Genomic DNA, 16,884 nt, shown 5'->3' on the forward strand with positions numbered 1-16,884 from the left:
TACCTGGAAGCTTGGACTGGTCGCCCAACAGCAGGGTGACATGGAGAGGGGGGCGAGTAAGGGGACAATAACAATTATCTTTAGGACCCACCAGTGTACTCACTCCAACGAATGAGCTAGGTCTCTTGAAGGGACAGGTAGGCACAAAATGCTCATCAGTACCGCAATACAGACAACTCTGGGTCTCAAGTCTGCGTACCCGTTCGGCTGGAGACAGCCTAGCACCTGCCGAGCTGCATCGGCTCGGGAAGAGGTGAATTAGCAGTCTCCGGGGGCTCATGGAGGACTAGGGTATGCTCGGATCCTCTCGGGACGAAGACGCTGGTAACTCATCAGCTGCAAGGTGAGATCCCTGAGTACGCAATCGGACCGCTTCTCCCTCCTAGGTTCCCGTAGCCGACCATCGATCCGGATGGTTGAAGCGATGAGCGAGTCGAGATCCGTCAGTAGTTCTTGGGCTGCCAGCTCATCCTTTACCTCCTCCGATAATCTGTGCAGGAAAATGTCAAACAGCGGTTCCAGGTACTCTCTGCTGCTACTCTCCACTGCTAGAACTCCACCGCATAGTCTGCCACACTGAGGGTGTCATGCCGAAGCAACTTCCGGGCAGCCTCTCTCCTGGACACCGGAGCCTCAAACTTTTCTCACCTTCGCCACGAATACCTCCAGACTGAGGCAAATGGCGGATTCTTGCTCCCACACCACCGTGGCCAGGCTAGTGCCCTCCTGGACATGAGCGTAATAATGTACGCTATCTTCAAGCGGTCCGAGGGGAATGAAGAAGCTCTGCAGCTCAAAAAAGAGAGAGCACTGGGAGAGAAAGGCCCGGCGGGTTCTGGAATCTCCATCGTAGGGCTCTGGGGGAGGTAAGCGGGGTGACGGCGCTGCTACCAGCCGGGTTACAGAGGGGCTGGGAGGTTACCGTCGTGGTAGGCTGCCTAGTAGGCAACCCACGGAATTACTCCCGCAATGCGTCCAAGGCTAGGTCATGACGTTCGGCCACGGCCTGGAACCCTTGCATCACATCGCAAAGAAACTCCTTGTGCTTACCAATGCTGGCTCCTTGGGAGGAGATGGCATTGCGGAGCTGGTCCAAGTGTGCTGGGTCAGTCATGGCGCGGAGTCAAAACAGGCAAGGGTCAAAACCAGGAGGGCGAGAAAAGAGAAACTGGAAAACGCAGGAGCTGAGACACAAAACGCTGATTGGCTTGAACAAACAAGACGAACTGGCACAGACAGACAGAAAACACAGGTATAAATACCCAGAGGATAAGTGGGGAAGATGGGCAACACCTAGAGGGAGTGGAGACAAGCACAAGGACAAGTGAAACAGATCAGGGTGTGACAGTTTTCGCATTCTTTATCAAACCATTTGTCATTGTTATTCATTTTCTTAGGTTGTCTGCTTGAAATGTTTAGATTTGATATAGAAGCTGAGAGGTGAAATATACTGTTTAGGTTTTCTACTGCCAAGTTTACACCTTCATTATTCCATTGAAACCTTTTGTCCGGGAAATTGTCTAGAAGGGATTGAATTTGTTGTTGCCTAAATGTTTTTTGTTAGGTTTCCACACGATTTCTCTTCCATTTATAGCATTTTTTAATAGTATTCAGTTCCTTTGGCTTTGATGCCTCATGATTGAGCATAGCTCTGTTCAAGTAGAGTGTGATTTTGCTGTGATCTGATAGGAGTGTCAGTGGACTGACTGTGAATGCTCTAAGAGACTCTGAGTTGAGGTCAGTGATAAAGTAGTCTACAGTACTACTGCCAAGAGATGAACTATAGGTGCACCTACCATAGGAGTCCCCTCAAAGCCTACCATTGACTATGTACATACCCAGCGTCCAACAGAGTTGCAGGAGTTGTGACCCGTTTTTGTTGGTTATGTTGTCATAGTTGTGTCTAGGGTGCCATATGGGGGAGGGAATGCTGTCACCTCCAGGTAGGTGTTTGTCCACCGGTGTGCTGAGGGTGTCAGATTATTGTACAGTTCTGGCATTTAGGTAGCCACAGACTAGTACATGTCCCTGGGCCTGAAATTGTTGATCTCCGCCTCTAGGATGGAGAAGCTGTCATCGTTCAAGTATGGGGATTCTATTGGGGGGATATAGGTAACACACAAGGACATTTAACATGAGGACATTTTTCTCTGTTGAGATCATTTCCTCATTAATTTCTAGCCAGATGTCAAATGTTCCTGTTTTTTTAATAGAGCAGACCTAACCCACTCTATACCAAATTAGCATGCCTCCTGAGTCTCTTCGCTGTTTCACACCTGGTAGTTTGGTGGATGGGACTACCAGCTCTACACCATGTTTCTTGTAGGATGACAATGTCTGTATTTCCAATTTATTTGATGAAGTCTGGGTTTCTGCTCTTTAAGCCAAAGGCAGATGACCTCAGACCTTGTATATTCCAGGATGAGATAGTAAAATATTTGTGTTCCATAGTGTCTAGTGTTGTTTTTGTCTGGTTTAGGCCTGGACCATCACAGTAGGTGTGAGCAGAGCGTGTTTAACATCTGATACATACCTCTTAGGTCGCAGGATGGGGCTTGAGCGGGTGTAATAGTGGGGGTTGGGCCTGTTGCTCTGCTCACGGCCTGGGCATATGTCCTGCTGTCATGTTGAGGTCCTTTCCGCAGGGGCGGGGGGCATGGGGTGGGAAGAAGGGGCATAGGTCTCATATGGGGGGCATATATAGGGTTTGGCCAGGGTTTGCTTGGGGTGGTCTTAGCAGGTAGGGGTGTGGCTGGTGAGGCTGTGGTCTGGGTGTAGGTCCTCTTGGCATGGGTTCTCTCGGTTCAGGTCCTTCGAGAGGGGATCTTGCTGGTCTGAGAGGGGGTCTCGGTGGTCTGGGCGGGGTGTTCATTGCTCTTTTGCTCCTGTGTGAGGTGCTGGGGCTACGGTTGAGGGTGACGTCCTTCGGGTCCTGACAAAAGGTGGGATTGCTGCCTTGTAGAGGTGGACCTGGTCGACAAGGCTTTTCCAAGTCCAGGGTGGAGTGGTGGGCCAGGTAGACATTCGGTTTTGAGGCACAGTTTCGCGAAATGCTTGCATTCACCCGCTGTATGGCGGCAGAGTGAAAGTCTGTTCGTGGTAGCAGGGTGGAGAAGAAGCTTTTTCAATCACTCCCTTGAGTGCTGTTGCCACCCTTTCCTGCTGGGCTCTCAGGTCATTTGTGCCCGTGTGAATTATGATGTTGCTAGGGGATCCTAGTCTGTCCTCTGACAACAGCTCCAGGGCTTGCCTAGTGTTTATCTCTGACACGCAACCATTACACGTTGGGGCCAAGAATCCACTCAAGACTTAGAAGCCTAAATTACGTTTAGTTGATTTAGAACCTCACATAACATGATGACCTGGCAGTGATCGTGGCCTGGCTTGGAATGTGACCTAGTAGTAGGATGTAGAACAAGCTGCTAGAACAAAATAGGGGTTGGCGTACATGTACCGTAAAATCAGGAGAGGGATTGTGAGGTGGTCGAGTTGCTCTCACAAGATCTGTTGTTTGAGGATGTTAGGCCACAGCTGGGTTAGCCTGCTCAACTTTGTTTCTTTGGCTTGTCTGCCAAAAAGCTTAAAGACTAGGAGAAAGGTTAAATGCACTCATCTCTAAACGTTTACTTAGTTTTTACATAATGGTCTATTTTCAAATCAAGTCTGGACTCAGGTTGGCTAAGAACAGGCAGCTGTCCAGAATTACGCTTGGCTCCGCCATCCCTTTAGTGAAACACAATCTTCATCTGTGAAGATCGGTGAACAAACATCTCTCCCAAATTGCTAGCAAATGCTGATATGCCTGAGGTACAAGAATAATTTTCTGCTTTGAAATTTGAGTGCTAGTTGACAGACTGAGAGGAGAGGGAAAATAGAATGAAAGAGAAGAGTATTGTTGTTCTTGTTTCTCATGAGTAAGACATTTAGCCTAAACATGTAACTTTAAAAACAATCATGGAGGTATAGGGTGTCTTTAATAATTAAACTCAACAAAACAGTTAATGTTTTAATGCTCTATACCTGTGTAGTAACGCTGTACTGTATGTTAGCCTATTCCTGTAATTGCATAGGAATAAAGTTGAACCATTGTTTTATTACACGGAAAAGCTCAGGCTGGAATAATATTATTTAACGGTATAATCATTATTTGAAAATGAGCCTTGCCAAAAAAGAACATTTAGGTTGAGGTAAAGACATGACCAGGGCCCTGGTCAAAAGTAGTGCATTATATAGGGAATAGGGTGCCATTTGGGATGCACACACAGTCATTTTGTGTTTACTGAGCCAGGTGAAGCATTGACAGGTCTGTGTACAGTAACCCCCAGAATGTTTTCACTGGAGAATGTGACGGTACAAATGAACGACAGGTGAAAGACAGCAAAGAGGAAACATTGCCCTGTACCACCAACAGTACCAACTAGAAACTTTACAATAAAGACACCCAGGTTATGTTCAGTGGAGCGCAACAGCTTTTTAACACTGAGACAAATGTCATTGAATGCTTCAGTGAATCAAGTTGAATCTGTTTGAAGCTAGATATAGTGTCTGCAGAAAGTATTCACACCCCTTGACTTTTTCCAAATGTTATTGTGTTACAGACTAAATTTAAAATGGATCAAATGTTATATTTTGTGTCACTGGCATACACATAATACCTCAATGTCAAAGTGAAATTATGATTTTAGACATTTTTACAAATTTATTAAAAATGAAAATCTGAAATGTCTTGAGTCAATAAGTATTCAACCCCTTTGTTATGGCAAGCCTAAATAAGTTTAGGAGTAAAAATGTGCTGAACAAGTCACATAATACGTTGCATTGACATAATACTTTGCAATAATAGTGCCTTTTTACATGATTTTTGAATGACTACCCATCTCTGTAGCCCCCACATACAATTATCTGTTAGGTCCCTTAGTTGAGCAGTGAATTTCAAACACAGATTCAACCACAATGACCAGGAAGGCTTACCAATGCCTTGCAAAGAAGGGCACCTATTGAAAAATAAAAAAATAAAAAACAGACATTGAATATCCCTTTGAGCAAGGTGAAGTTATTAATTACACTTTGGCTGATGTATCAATACACCCAGTCACTACAAAGATACAGGCATCCTTCTTAACTCAGTTGCCGGACAGGAAGAAAACCGCTCAGGGATTTCACCATGAGGCCAATAGGGAATTTAAAACAGTTGCAGAGTTCAATGGCTGTTATAAGAAAAAACTGAGGACGGATCAACAACATTGTAGTTACTACACAATACTAACCTAAGTGACAGAGTGAAAAGAAGGAAGCCTATACAGAATAAAAATATTCCAAAACATGCACCCTATTTGCAATAAGGCACTAAAGTAAAACAAAAACAAAAATGTGGCAAATACATTTACTTTATGTCCTGAATACAAAGCATTATGTTTGGGGCAAATCCAACACAAGACATCAGTGAGAACCACTTCATATTTTCAAGCATGGTGGTGGCTGCATCATGTTATGGGTATCCTTGTCAAAGGCAAGGACTAAGGAGTTTTCTTTAGGATAAAAATAAACAGAATAGAGCTAAGCACAGGCAAAATCCTTGAGGAAAACCTGGTTCAATCTGCTTTCCAACTGACACTGGAAGACAAATTCACCTTTCAGCAGGACAATAACCTAAAACACAAGGCCAAATATATACTTATCAAGATGATCCTGAGTGGCCTAGGTACCGTTTTGATTTAAATCAGCTTGAAAATCAATTGCAAGACTTGAAAATGACTGTCTAGAAATGATCAACAACCAACATGACAGAGCTTGAATATTTTTTTAAAGAATATTGTGCAAATATTGTACAATCCTGGTGTGCAAAGCATGTATTGACTCTGGGGGTGAATACTTCTGTAATCAAGATACTGTATATTACTGAAAGCGCAAACTGAAAGCGTGAACCACCGCATTTAACCATGGCAAGGTGACTGGAAATATGGTCGAATACAAACAATGTAGTTATTCCCTCTGTAAGGTAATCAAACAGACAAAGTGTCAGTATAGAGATAAAGTGGAGTCACATTTCAACAGCTCAGACACGAGAAGTATGTGGCAGGGTCTACAGACAATCACGGATTACAAAAGGAATACCAGCCACGTCACGGACACCGACGTCTTGCTCCCAGACAAGCTAAATATCTTCTTCGCCCGCTTTGAAGTTAATACAGTGCCACCGACGCGGCCTGCTCCCAAGGTCTGTGGGCTCTCGTTCTCCGTGGCCAAAGTTAGTAAGACATTTAAGCGCGTTAACCTTCCCAAGGCTGCCAGGCCAGACGACATCCCAAGCCGCGTCCTTAGAGCATGCGCAGACCAGCTGGCTGGAATGTTTACGGACAATCTCTCCCTATCCCAGTCTGCTGTCCCAAGTTGCTTCAAGATGTCCACTATTGCTCCTGTACCCAAGAAAGCAAAGGTAACTGACTTATGTCATCATGAAGTGCTTTGAGAGGCTGGTTAAGGATCATGTCACCTCCACCTTACCTGAAACCCTAGACACACTTCAATTTGCTTACTGCCCCAACGCCCCAAGGTGGTGAAGGTAGGAAACAACAGCTCCGCTATGCTGAATCTCAACACAGAGGCCCCACAAGGGTGTATGCTCAGACCCCTCCAGTACTCCCTGTTCACCCATGACTGGGTGGCTACGCATGCCTACAACTCAGTCATCAGGTTTGCAGATGACACAACAGTACTAAGCCTGATTACCAACAATGATGAGACAGCCCACAGGGAGGAGGTGAGGGCTCTGGCGGAGTGGTGCCAGGAAAATAACCTCTCCCTCAACGTCAACAAAACAAAGGAGCTGATCTCTCTTTCTTTCTCTCTCTCGGAGGACCTGAGCCCTAGGACCATGCCCCAGGACTACCTGACATGATGACTCTTTGCTGTCCCCAGTCCACCTGACCGTGCTGCTGCTCCAGTTTCAACTGTTCTGCCTTATTATTATACGACCATGCTGGTCATTTATGAACATTTGAACATCTTGGCCATGTTCTGTTATAATCTCCACCCGGCACAACCAGAAGAGGACTGGCCACCCCACATAGCCTGGTTCCTCTCTAGGTTTCTTCCTAGGTTTTGGCCTTTCTAGGGAGTTTTTCCTAGCCACCGTGCTTCTACACCTGCATTGCTTGCTGTTTGGGGTTTTAGGCTGGGTTTCTGTACAGCACTTTGAGATATCAGCTGATGTACGAAGGGCTATATAAATACATTTGATTTGATTTGATCGTGGACTTCAGTAAACAGTGGAGAAAAGCACGGCGAAGGTGGAAAGCTTCAAGTTCCTCGGCATACACATCACTGACAATCTGAAATGGTCCACCCACACAGACAGTGTGGTGACGAAGGCCATCAGACTGTTAAATAGCCATCACTAGGCAGCTTCCACCCAGTTACTCAGTCCTGCACCTTAGAGGCTGCTGCCCTATATACGTAGACATGGAATCACTGGCCACTTTAATAATGTTTACATACTGTATACTATTCTACTGTATTTTAGTCAATGCCACTCCGATATTGTTGGTTCTAATATTTATATATTTCTTAATTCCATTCTTTTACTTTTAGATTTGTGTGTTGTTGTGAATTGTTAGATATTACTGCACTGTTGGAGCTAGGAACACAAGAATATCGCTACACCTGCAATAACGTCTGCTAAATATGTGCATGTGACCAATACGATTTGATTTGAGTAGTTTTATTTTTCATATATTTCTTACAAGTGTTAGAATTTTTCTTCCACTTTCACATTATAGAGTATTTTGTGTAGATCGTTGACAAAAAATGACAATTAAATCCATTTTAATCCCAACTTGTAACACAACAAATTTTGAAAAAACTCAGGGGTGTGAATACTTTCTGAAAGCACTGTAGCTAATGCTTGACTCCAACACCGCTTGTGTTTATGCTTTGAAAGAGTAGGGCAGACACAATATTGCATGAAAAATCTAAGTTATTCAAGCTTTCCATCACAAATAAAATACACAAAATGTCTTGTGATAGACAGAAGGAGAGGCACCAGTTCTACTAGCTATGTTTCCATTACCTTGTCCAGGGATTTTTGGTCGAAATGTAGAAAGTTCGCATAGAAGATAGATGTGACAGTTGCCTGCTGTGGTGCATTTCCATTCAACTGTCTTGTGTTGATAAAAACACCTGGATGTAATGACATCACACCTAAAAAAGAACTAGTGCTAAATAGCAACACATTAGTTGAAGTGTTTCCATTATCCACTTAGGATAATGGACACAACAAAATCCAAGATGGCGTAGCAGTCAGACGTCTTTGTCATGTCGTGTCCCTTGTTATTATCTTTATCTTCGCATATCTTTTAAAAATATTTTCCTAAATCTCAACTTCTAAATATTCTCCTGCAACCCGCCTCACCCAATGTGGCATGGATCTGTTTATAAAGTATTTCTATTTACTTCTGATCTGGAATCCCTCAACTGAAGCTAGCCAGCTAACTACCTACCAGCTATCAGTCAGGAAACCACTGCTAAGCGGTCATCAGCGAACCTTTAGCTCGGAAAGCTCTCGCCAGTTTGTACAACGTGACTCAAACCAGAGCATAATGTACCTATTTTTTTCTCTCCATATCCCCAGATTCCTACCGCAAACTCTTAACATTTTCATCTGGATCTTTGCAACTAGCTAACCGCAAACCCAGGTGACTACTCCTGGCTAGCGTTTCCATCCTGGAGCAAAAACCAAATAGCCTGAAGCTAGCCTGGCTAGGGCTCCTGGGCTACCACCGAAGCCCACTCCTGGGCTACAATATCTGGACCCCTTCTACTGCCGGTACAGGGCACAGAACCACGCCGATCCTCTACGACAGGAATACCGACATAATCTGCCCGAGGAATCCAACAGACCCCTCAGGCGCGACATCCACTGAAGGCCCATTCTGCTAACCGCGGCCTGCTAGCTACCTAGAGCTACTTGGAACCCTACTAATCCACGACTGGTCTATCGACGTCACCGCACGAAGAGGCAAAAACAGACTTACCTCCATCGCGACGTCCCCCAAAGGCCCTTCTGCTAATTTGCTAGCCCCTACTAACTGCTAGCTTGCTAGCCCCAGTCTGCTAACTGCTAGCTTGCATGCCCTGGTCTGCTAACTGCTAGCTTGCTTGCCCCGGCCTGCTAACTGCTTGCTGCTAACCTAATCTGCTAACAGCTAGCTTGCTAGCCCCGGTCTGCTAACTGCTAGCTTGTTAGCCCCGGCCAACTAACTGCTAGCTTGTTAGCACCGGCCTGCTAACTGTCTGAATCGCCATGTCCCCAGCCAGCCCAACCACTCACTGGACCCATATGTTCACTTGGCTACGCATGCCTCTCTCTAATATCAATATGCCTCGTCCATTACTGTCCTGGTTAGTGATTACTGTCTTATTTCACTGTAGAGCCTCTAGCCCTGCTCAATATGCCTTAACCATGTTCTTCCACCTCCTACATATGCGATGACATCACCTGGTTTAAGCGTCTCTAGAGACTATATCTCTCCCATCATTACTCAATGCCCAGGTTTACCTCCAATGTACTCACATTCTACCTTACCTTTGTCTGTACACTATTCCTTGAATCTATGCTATCGTTCCCTGAAACCTGCTCCTTTTACTCTCTGTTCCGAATGTGCTAGAAGGCCAGTTCGTATAGCCATTAGCCGTACCCTTATCCTACTCCTCCTCTGTTCCTCTGGTGATGTCGAGGTTAATCCAGGTCCTGCATTGCCTAGCTCCACTCCCACTCCCCAGGTGCTCTCATTTGTTGACTTCTGTAACCGTTAAAGCTTTGGTTTCATGCATGTTAACATTTGAAGCCTACTCCCTAAGTTTGCTTTACTCACTGCTTTAGCACACTCTGCCAACCCGGATGTCTTAGCCGTGTCTGAATCCTGGCTTAGGAAAACCACCAAAACCCCTGAAATCTCCAACCCTAACTATAACATTTTCCGCCAAGATAGAACTGCCAAAGAGGGCGGTGTTGCAATCTACTGCAAAGATAGCCTGCAGAGTTCTGTCTTACTATCCAGGTCTGTAGCAAAACAATTCGAGCTTCTACTTTTAAAAATTCACCTTTCCAGAAACAAGTCTCTCACTGTTGCAGCTTGCTATAGACCACCCTCTGCCCCCAGCTGTGCCCTCAACAAAATATGTGAATTGATTGCCCCCTATCTATATTCTGAGCTCGTGCTACTAGGTGACCTAAACTGGGACATGCTTAACACTCCGGCCATCCTACAATCTAAGCTTGATGCCCTCAATCTCACACAAATTATCAATGAACCTAAAAGATACAACCCCAAATCCGTAAAAACGGGCACCCTCATAGATATCATCCTAACTAACTCGCCCTCCAAATACACCTCTGCTGTTTTCAATCAAGATCTCAGCGATCACTGCCTCATTGCCTGCATCCGTAATGGGTCTGCGACCAAATGACCACCCCTCATCACTGTCAAACGCTCCATAAAACACTTCTGCGAGCAGTCCTTTCTAATCTACCTGGCTGGGGTATCCTGGAATGACATTGACCTCATCCCATCAGTAGAGAATGCCTGGTTATTCTTTAAAAGTGCCTTCCTCACCGTCTTAAATAAGCATGCCCCATTCAACAAATGTAGAACTAGGAATAGATATAGTCCTTGGTTCACTCCAGACCTGTCTGCCCTTGACCAGCACAAAAACATCCTGTGGCATTCTGCATTAGCATCGAATAGCCCCCGTGATATGCAACTTTTCAGGGAGGTTAGGAACAAATATACACAGGCATTTAGGAAAGCTAAGGCAGCTTTTTCAAACAAAAATTTGCATCCTGTAGAACAAACTCAAAAAGGTTCTGGGAAACTATAAGTCCATGGAGAATAAGAGCACCTCCTCCCAGCTGCCGACTGCTTTGAGGCAAGGATACACTGTTACCACTGATACATCCACTATAATTGAGAATTTCAAGAAGTATTTCTCTACGGCTGGCCATGCTTTCCACCTGGCTACCCCTACCCCGGTCAACTGCCCGGCACGCTCCACAGCAACCCACCAAAGCCCCCACCATTCCTCCTTCACCCAAATCCAGATAGCTGATGTTCTGAAATAGCTGCAAAATCTGGACCCCAACAAATCAGTCGGGCTAGACAATCTGGACACTCTCTTTTTAAAATGATCTGCCGAAATTGTTGCAACCCCTATTACTAGCCTCACCTCTCTTTCGTATCGTCTGAGATTCTCAAAGATTGGAAAGCTGCTGCGGTCATCCCCCTCTTCAAAGGGGGTGACACTCTAGACCCAAACTGCTACAGACCTATATATATCCTACCCTGTCTTTCTAAGGTCTTCGAAAGCCAAGTTAACAAACAGATTACCGACCATTTCAAATCCCACCGTACCTTCTCCGCTATGCAATCTGGTTTCAGAGCTGGTCATGGGTGCACCTCAGCCACGGTCAAGGTCATAAACGACATCATAGCCGCCATCAATAAGAGACATTACTGTGCAGCCGTATTCATCGGCCTGGCCAAGGCTTTTGACTCTGTCAATCACCACATTCTTATTGGCAGACTCGACAGCCTTGGTTTCTCAAATGATTGCCTCGCCTGGTTTACCAACTACTTCTCTGATACGAGTTCTATGTGTCAAATCGGAGGGCCTTTTATCCGGACCTCTGGCCATCTCTATGGGGGTGCCACAGGGTTCAATTCTCGGGCCGACTCTCTTCTCTGTATACATCAATGATGTCGCTCTTGCTAATGGTGATTCTCTGATCCACCTCTACGTAGACGACACCATTCTGTATACTTCTGGCCCCTTTATGGCTGCTGTCCCTGTACAGGGATCAACATCAGCGGAAATTTCAGAGTGACAACTAATAGTACTCGATACAACTCAAACTTTCATTAAAACACACATGCAGGGTACTCAATTAAAGCTACACTCGTTGTGAATCTAGCCAACATGTCAGATTTTTAAAATGCTTTTCGGCGAAAGCATGAGAAGCTATTATCTGATAGCATGCAACCCCCGAAATACCTAAAGGGGACGCAAACAAAAGAATTAGCGTAGCCGGCGCTACACAAAACGCAGAAATAAAATATAAAACATTCATTACCTTTGACGAGCTTCTTTGTTGGCACTCCTATATGTCCCATAAACATCACAATTGGGTCTTTTTTTCGATTAAATCCGTCCATGTATACCCAAAATGTCCATTTATGAAGCCCGTCTGATCCAGGAAAAAGCACTTTTCCAAAACCTTTCATTTCACCAAGGATAAACTTCAACCCAATTGCCAAGACTGGCGACATCGTGTGGAAGCTGTAGGCATTGTAAACTGGACGCTATCTATTTTCCCTTGCCATAGACAATACAGAGACTGGCGGAGGGATATTTTTTGTGTGTTTTTTGTGAACAGTTTTCCTTGGGATTTTGCCTCCTACACACGTTCTGTTATACGTTCTGTTCTGTTATTAGAAACTTCAGTGTTTTCTATCCACACATACGAATCATATGCATATACTATATTCCTAGCATGAGTAGCAGGACGTTGAAATTTTGTGCGATTTTTAACAAAAAGCTGCAAAAATTCACAGCCTCTTTAACCTCCAGGCGAGTTTCAATTCCATACAACTCTCCTTCCGTGGCCTCCAACTGCTCTTAAATGCAAGTAAAACTAAATACATGCTATTCAATCAATCACTGCCCGCATCTGCCTGCCTGTCCAGCATCACTACTCTGGACGGTTCTGACTTAGAATACGTGGACAACAACAACAACAAACAAATACCTAGGTGTCTGGTTAGACTGTAAACTCTCCTTCCAGACTCACATTAAGCATCTCCAATCCAAAATGAAATCTAGAATTGGCTTCCTATATCGCAAGAAAGCATCCTTCACTCATGCTGCCAAACATACCCTCGTAAAACTGGCCATCCTACCGATCCTCGACGATGTCATTTATAAAATAACTTCCAACACTCTACTCAACAAATTGGATGCAGTCTATCACAGTGCCATCCGTTTTGTCACCAAAGCCCCATACACTACCCACCACTCCGACCTGTTCGTTGGTTGGCCCTCGCTTCATACTCGACGACCTGCACAAGCCTGGGATGGGCTACAGCACAATAGGCAAGCAGCTTGGTGAGAAGGCAACTGTTGGCGCAATTATTCGAAAATGGAAGAAGTTCAAGATGACGGTCAATCACCCTCGGTCTGGGGCTCCATGCAAGATCTCACCTCGTGGGGCATCAATGATCATGAGGAAGGTGAGGGATCAGCCCAGAACTACACGGCGGGACCTGGTCAATGACCTGAAGAGAGCTGGGACCACAGTCTCAAAGAAAATCATTAGTAACATACTACGCCGTCATGGATTAAAATCTTGCAGCGCTCGCAAGGTCCCCCTGCTCAAGCCAGCGCATGTCCAGGCCCGTCTGAAGTTTGCCAATGACCATCTGGATGATCCAGAGGAGGAATCGGAGAAGGTCATGTGGTCTGATGAGACAAAAATTTCGCTTTTTGGTCTAAACTCCACTCGCCGTGTTTGGAGGAAGAAGAAGGATGAGTACAACCCCAAGAACACCATCCCAACCGTGAAGCATGGAGGTGGAAACATCATTCTTTGGGGATGCTTTTCTGCAAAGGGGACAGGACGAATGCACCGTATTGAGGGGAGGATGGATGGGGCCATGTATCGCGAGATCTTGGCCAACAACCTCCTTCCCTCAGTAAGAGCATTGAAGATGGGTCGTGGCTGGGTCTTCCAGCATGACAATGACCCGAAACACACAGCCAGGGCAACTAAGGAGTGGCTCCGTAAGAAGCATCTCAAGGTCCTGGAGTGGCCTAGCCAGTCTCCAAACCTGAACCCAATAGAAAATCTTTGGAGGGAGCTGAAAGTCCGTATTGCCCAGCGACAGCCCTGAAACCTGAAGGATCTGGAGAAGGTCTGTATGGAGGAGTGGGCCAAAATCCCTGCTGCAGTGTGTGCAAACCTGGTCAAGAACTACAGGAAACGTATGATCTCTGTAATTGCAAACAAAGGTTTCTGTACCAAATATTAAGTTCTGCTTTTCTGATGTATCAAATACTTATGTCATGCAATAAAATGCAAATTAATTACTTAAAAATCATACACTGTGATTTTCAGGATTTTTGTTTTAGATTCCGTCTCTCACAGTTGAAGTGTACCTATGATACAAAATACAGACCTCTACCTTCTTTGTAAGTAGGAAAACCTGCAAAATCGGCAGTGTATCAAATACTTGTTCTCCCCACTTTATTTGTTTCATGGGTCAATGGTAACCTGCCTAGTGTCTACTTAGCATAACTACATGGTGTGATAAAACATGTCAGTTCATTGCTAATGACTGTAAACAAACAGCCTTTGGAGCTTTAAAGCATTCTGGGAACAACAAACACAACTGAAAAGGACAGAGTGTATAGAGTATAGTCACATCAAATCAATTCTTGATTAGCATAATGTAAAGTCATTCAGAAAAATACAGTTTTGCAACTCCAAGTAGCCTACGTGGCCCTCATGTCCAGTTTCTGGTTTCAATCCATATGTGGTCACCACTGCAATCTAAATTGGCTGCACACTCAGCACAAATCTGTGATGCAGCCTATTTACATATTAATATGCCTAATATACATCTTCCAGAGTCCCAAAACACATAGCCTGTCTCTTAGCTCCCCCATCTGGTAAGAAGCAGATTGTGCTTAACAACAACATGCATTTACATTTGCTCCAATGAAACATGTTGTTGGGTGAAGAGGAAAAGTTTGGTAAAAGTTTGGTAAATTCTAATCATTATCACATTAGAAGGGAAAAGGAAATGTAGAAATACGTGGATAAAAATAAGAGTTATCTCCCTTTAGAGGCCACTGGACTATTTACATTGACCCCCCATTTGTTTTGTACACTACTGCTACTCGCTGTTTATTATCTATGCATAATCACTTCACCCCTACCTACATGTACAAATGACCTCTAACCTGTACCCCCGCACACTGACTCGGTACCGGTACCCCCTGTATATAACCTCCACACTGACTCGGTACCGGTACCCCATGTATATAACCTCCACACTGACTTGGTACTGGTACCCCCTGTATATAGCCTCGTTATTGTTATGTTATTGTGTTACTTTTATTATTTTTGACTTGAATTTATTTGGTAAATATTTTCTTAACTCTTCTTGACCTGCACTGTTGGTTAAGGGCTTGTGAGTTAGCATTTCACGGTAAGGTCTACACTTGTTGTATTCGGCGCATGTGACAAATAAAGTTTGATTTGATTTGTTCCCTTCATTTTGACTCTGTGCTCTCACAGGCTCACAGCCTCCATATTTAGTCATGCCATTAGCTCAGTAATGCATTTCTCATCATCATGACTGATGATTCTAAGCATGGGTAATACAATCACCTGTTAAACCAGGCTGATTGGACATGGGTATTAAGTTGCTACTGTACTTAGGACTTGTTATACCGTAGTTGCTTTACAGTACTTACATGATTTCTGTCCCCAGCCCCTCAGGTGCAGTCTCCCGGAGGAGTAGTAGAGGAAACCCAGGACAAGCATGGGACAGAGCACCAGGAGCAGGTGACGGGTTGGCTTCATGACTCTCATCACCTCCTACTGTACATGGTACCATACACACTGTTGAAGAAGGGGACTGATGGTTCATCAGAGATTGGATACATTCCATTTCAATAAAGAAAATTGACTTTATGTACTTTGTATACAATAGTAGAAATAATAGAACATAACATAATATATGAGAATAGAAGAGAACTGAATAGCAGGTGGTTTAGTTCTTTAGCACAGAAATTCCACCAGACCTCCCTGCCTGGCACCACCTGCCGTGTACCATGGTAGCCAACTTGATGGCTATCAAGTAGCTAGCAGTTTTGCTAGCTAGCAAGCTGATAGCATTACGGTGAGCCGAATCACGACACAAGTAAGCTATTTAGTGCACAGGTTTGTCGATACTGTTAACAAATAGGCAATTTACATTTGATCACATTCTGCTAGGCGATGAAGTATGGCAGGTTACATGATATAGGATAGCTAACGTTAGCTAGCTGGCTAGCTGTCCTTACCGTTAACGTTTACTTAGATGATTCGTGTCCCCGAAGACTTATGAGCCTGTACACCTAGCTAGTTAAAATACATCTTCCATTTTTCTATTTCCAAGCTAATTATCTATCTACCACCTGTCAATTCAAAATGTTTATCCAGCTGCGAGTGGATGCAGAGCTCGCGAAAAGGCAATAGTTGTCACTGTACAGCAGCACCACCACCATCTGCACACACAACACTGACAGAATAGGAAGGGAACATCTGTAATACGCCAAATCAGTGCCACTCCGCTACAATGTAACTGGTTGTGTGGGTGGAAAGTAACTACAATGTTGCAACTTTAATAATGCATTTGATACCAATTACAATTGGATAAACATTACAAATCAGAGGGCAGAAGTAGGCTACATCACAACTGTTATACGTTTATTAAAGGATTTTGTATTTTGTATTCTGAAACGTGACAGATGCTTGCTAAAGATAAAGTTGACATTGAACATGTGTGAGAGCTAGTGCACCCCAGAGGTACAACCCCTATATATTGTCGATGTCAGAGCAGCTGTAAGGTGTGGGCAAGGACTAATGTCACTATGGTATGCAGCCTCAGCATGAGACATGAGCATGAGACATAAAAGCTGTTAGTGTACTGGTAGATCACTAGCTGATACGATGGATGGTGTGTAGCTAAGGTGTAGCTAAGGTGATAAGAGATTAACTTGGGGAAGGGGAGCACAACTGCAAATATAATCAGCCAACACACAAACTGCTATATTCTTCAGTGT

General features: G+C 44.5%; 1 protein-coding gene across 2 annotated transcripts in view; it reads right to left on the reverse strand.

The window, feature by feature from the left end:
• Window positions 1-16,352, reverse strand: part of LOC109902776 (CMP-N-acetylneuraminate-beta-1,4-galactoside alpha-2,3-sialyltransferase-like) — an 85,227-nt gene extending 68,875 nt beyond the window's left edge. The window contains exons 1-2 of one of the 2 annotated variants that reach the window (XM_031785748.1): window positions 16,123-16,352; window positions 15,532-15,679 (exon numbers count right to left, since the gene is read on the reverse strand). In XM_031785748.1, the coding sequence (XP_031641608.1) occupies window positions 15,532-15,649 (118 nt within the window). In that variant the 5' untranslated portion in view covers window positions 15,650-15,679; window positions 16,123-16,352. The remainder of the gene's footprint in view (window positions 1-15,531; window positions 15,680-16,122) is intronic. The other variant, XM_020499410.2, reaches the window with a different exon arrangement.
• Between the last annotated feature and the right edge of the window lie 532 nt (window positions 16,353-16,884).

Source organism: Oncorhynchus kisutch, linkage group LG13 (genome assembly GCF_002021735.2).
Source record: "Oncorhynchus kisutch isolate 150728-3 linkage group LG13, Okis_V2, whole genome shotgun sequence".
NCBI lineage: Eukaryota > Metazoa > Chordata > Actinopteri > Salmoniformes > Salmonidae > Oncorhynchus > Oncorhynchus kisutch.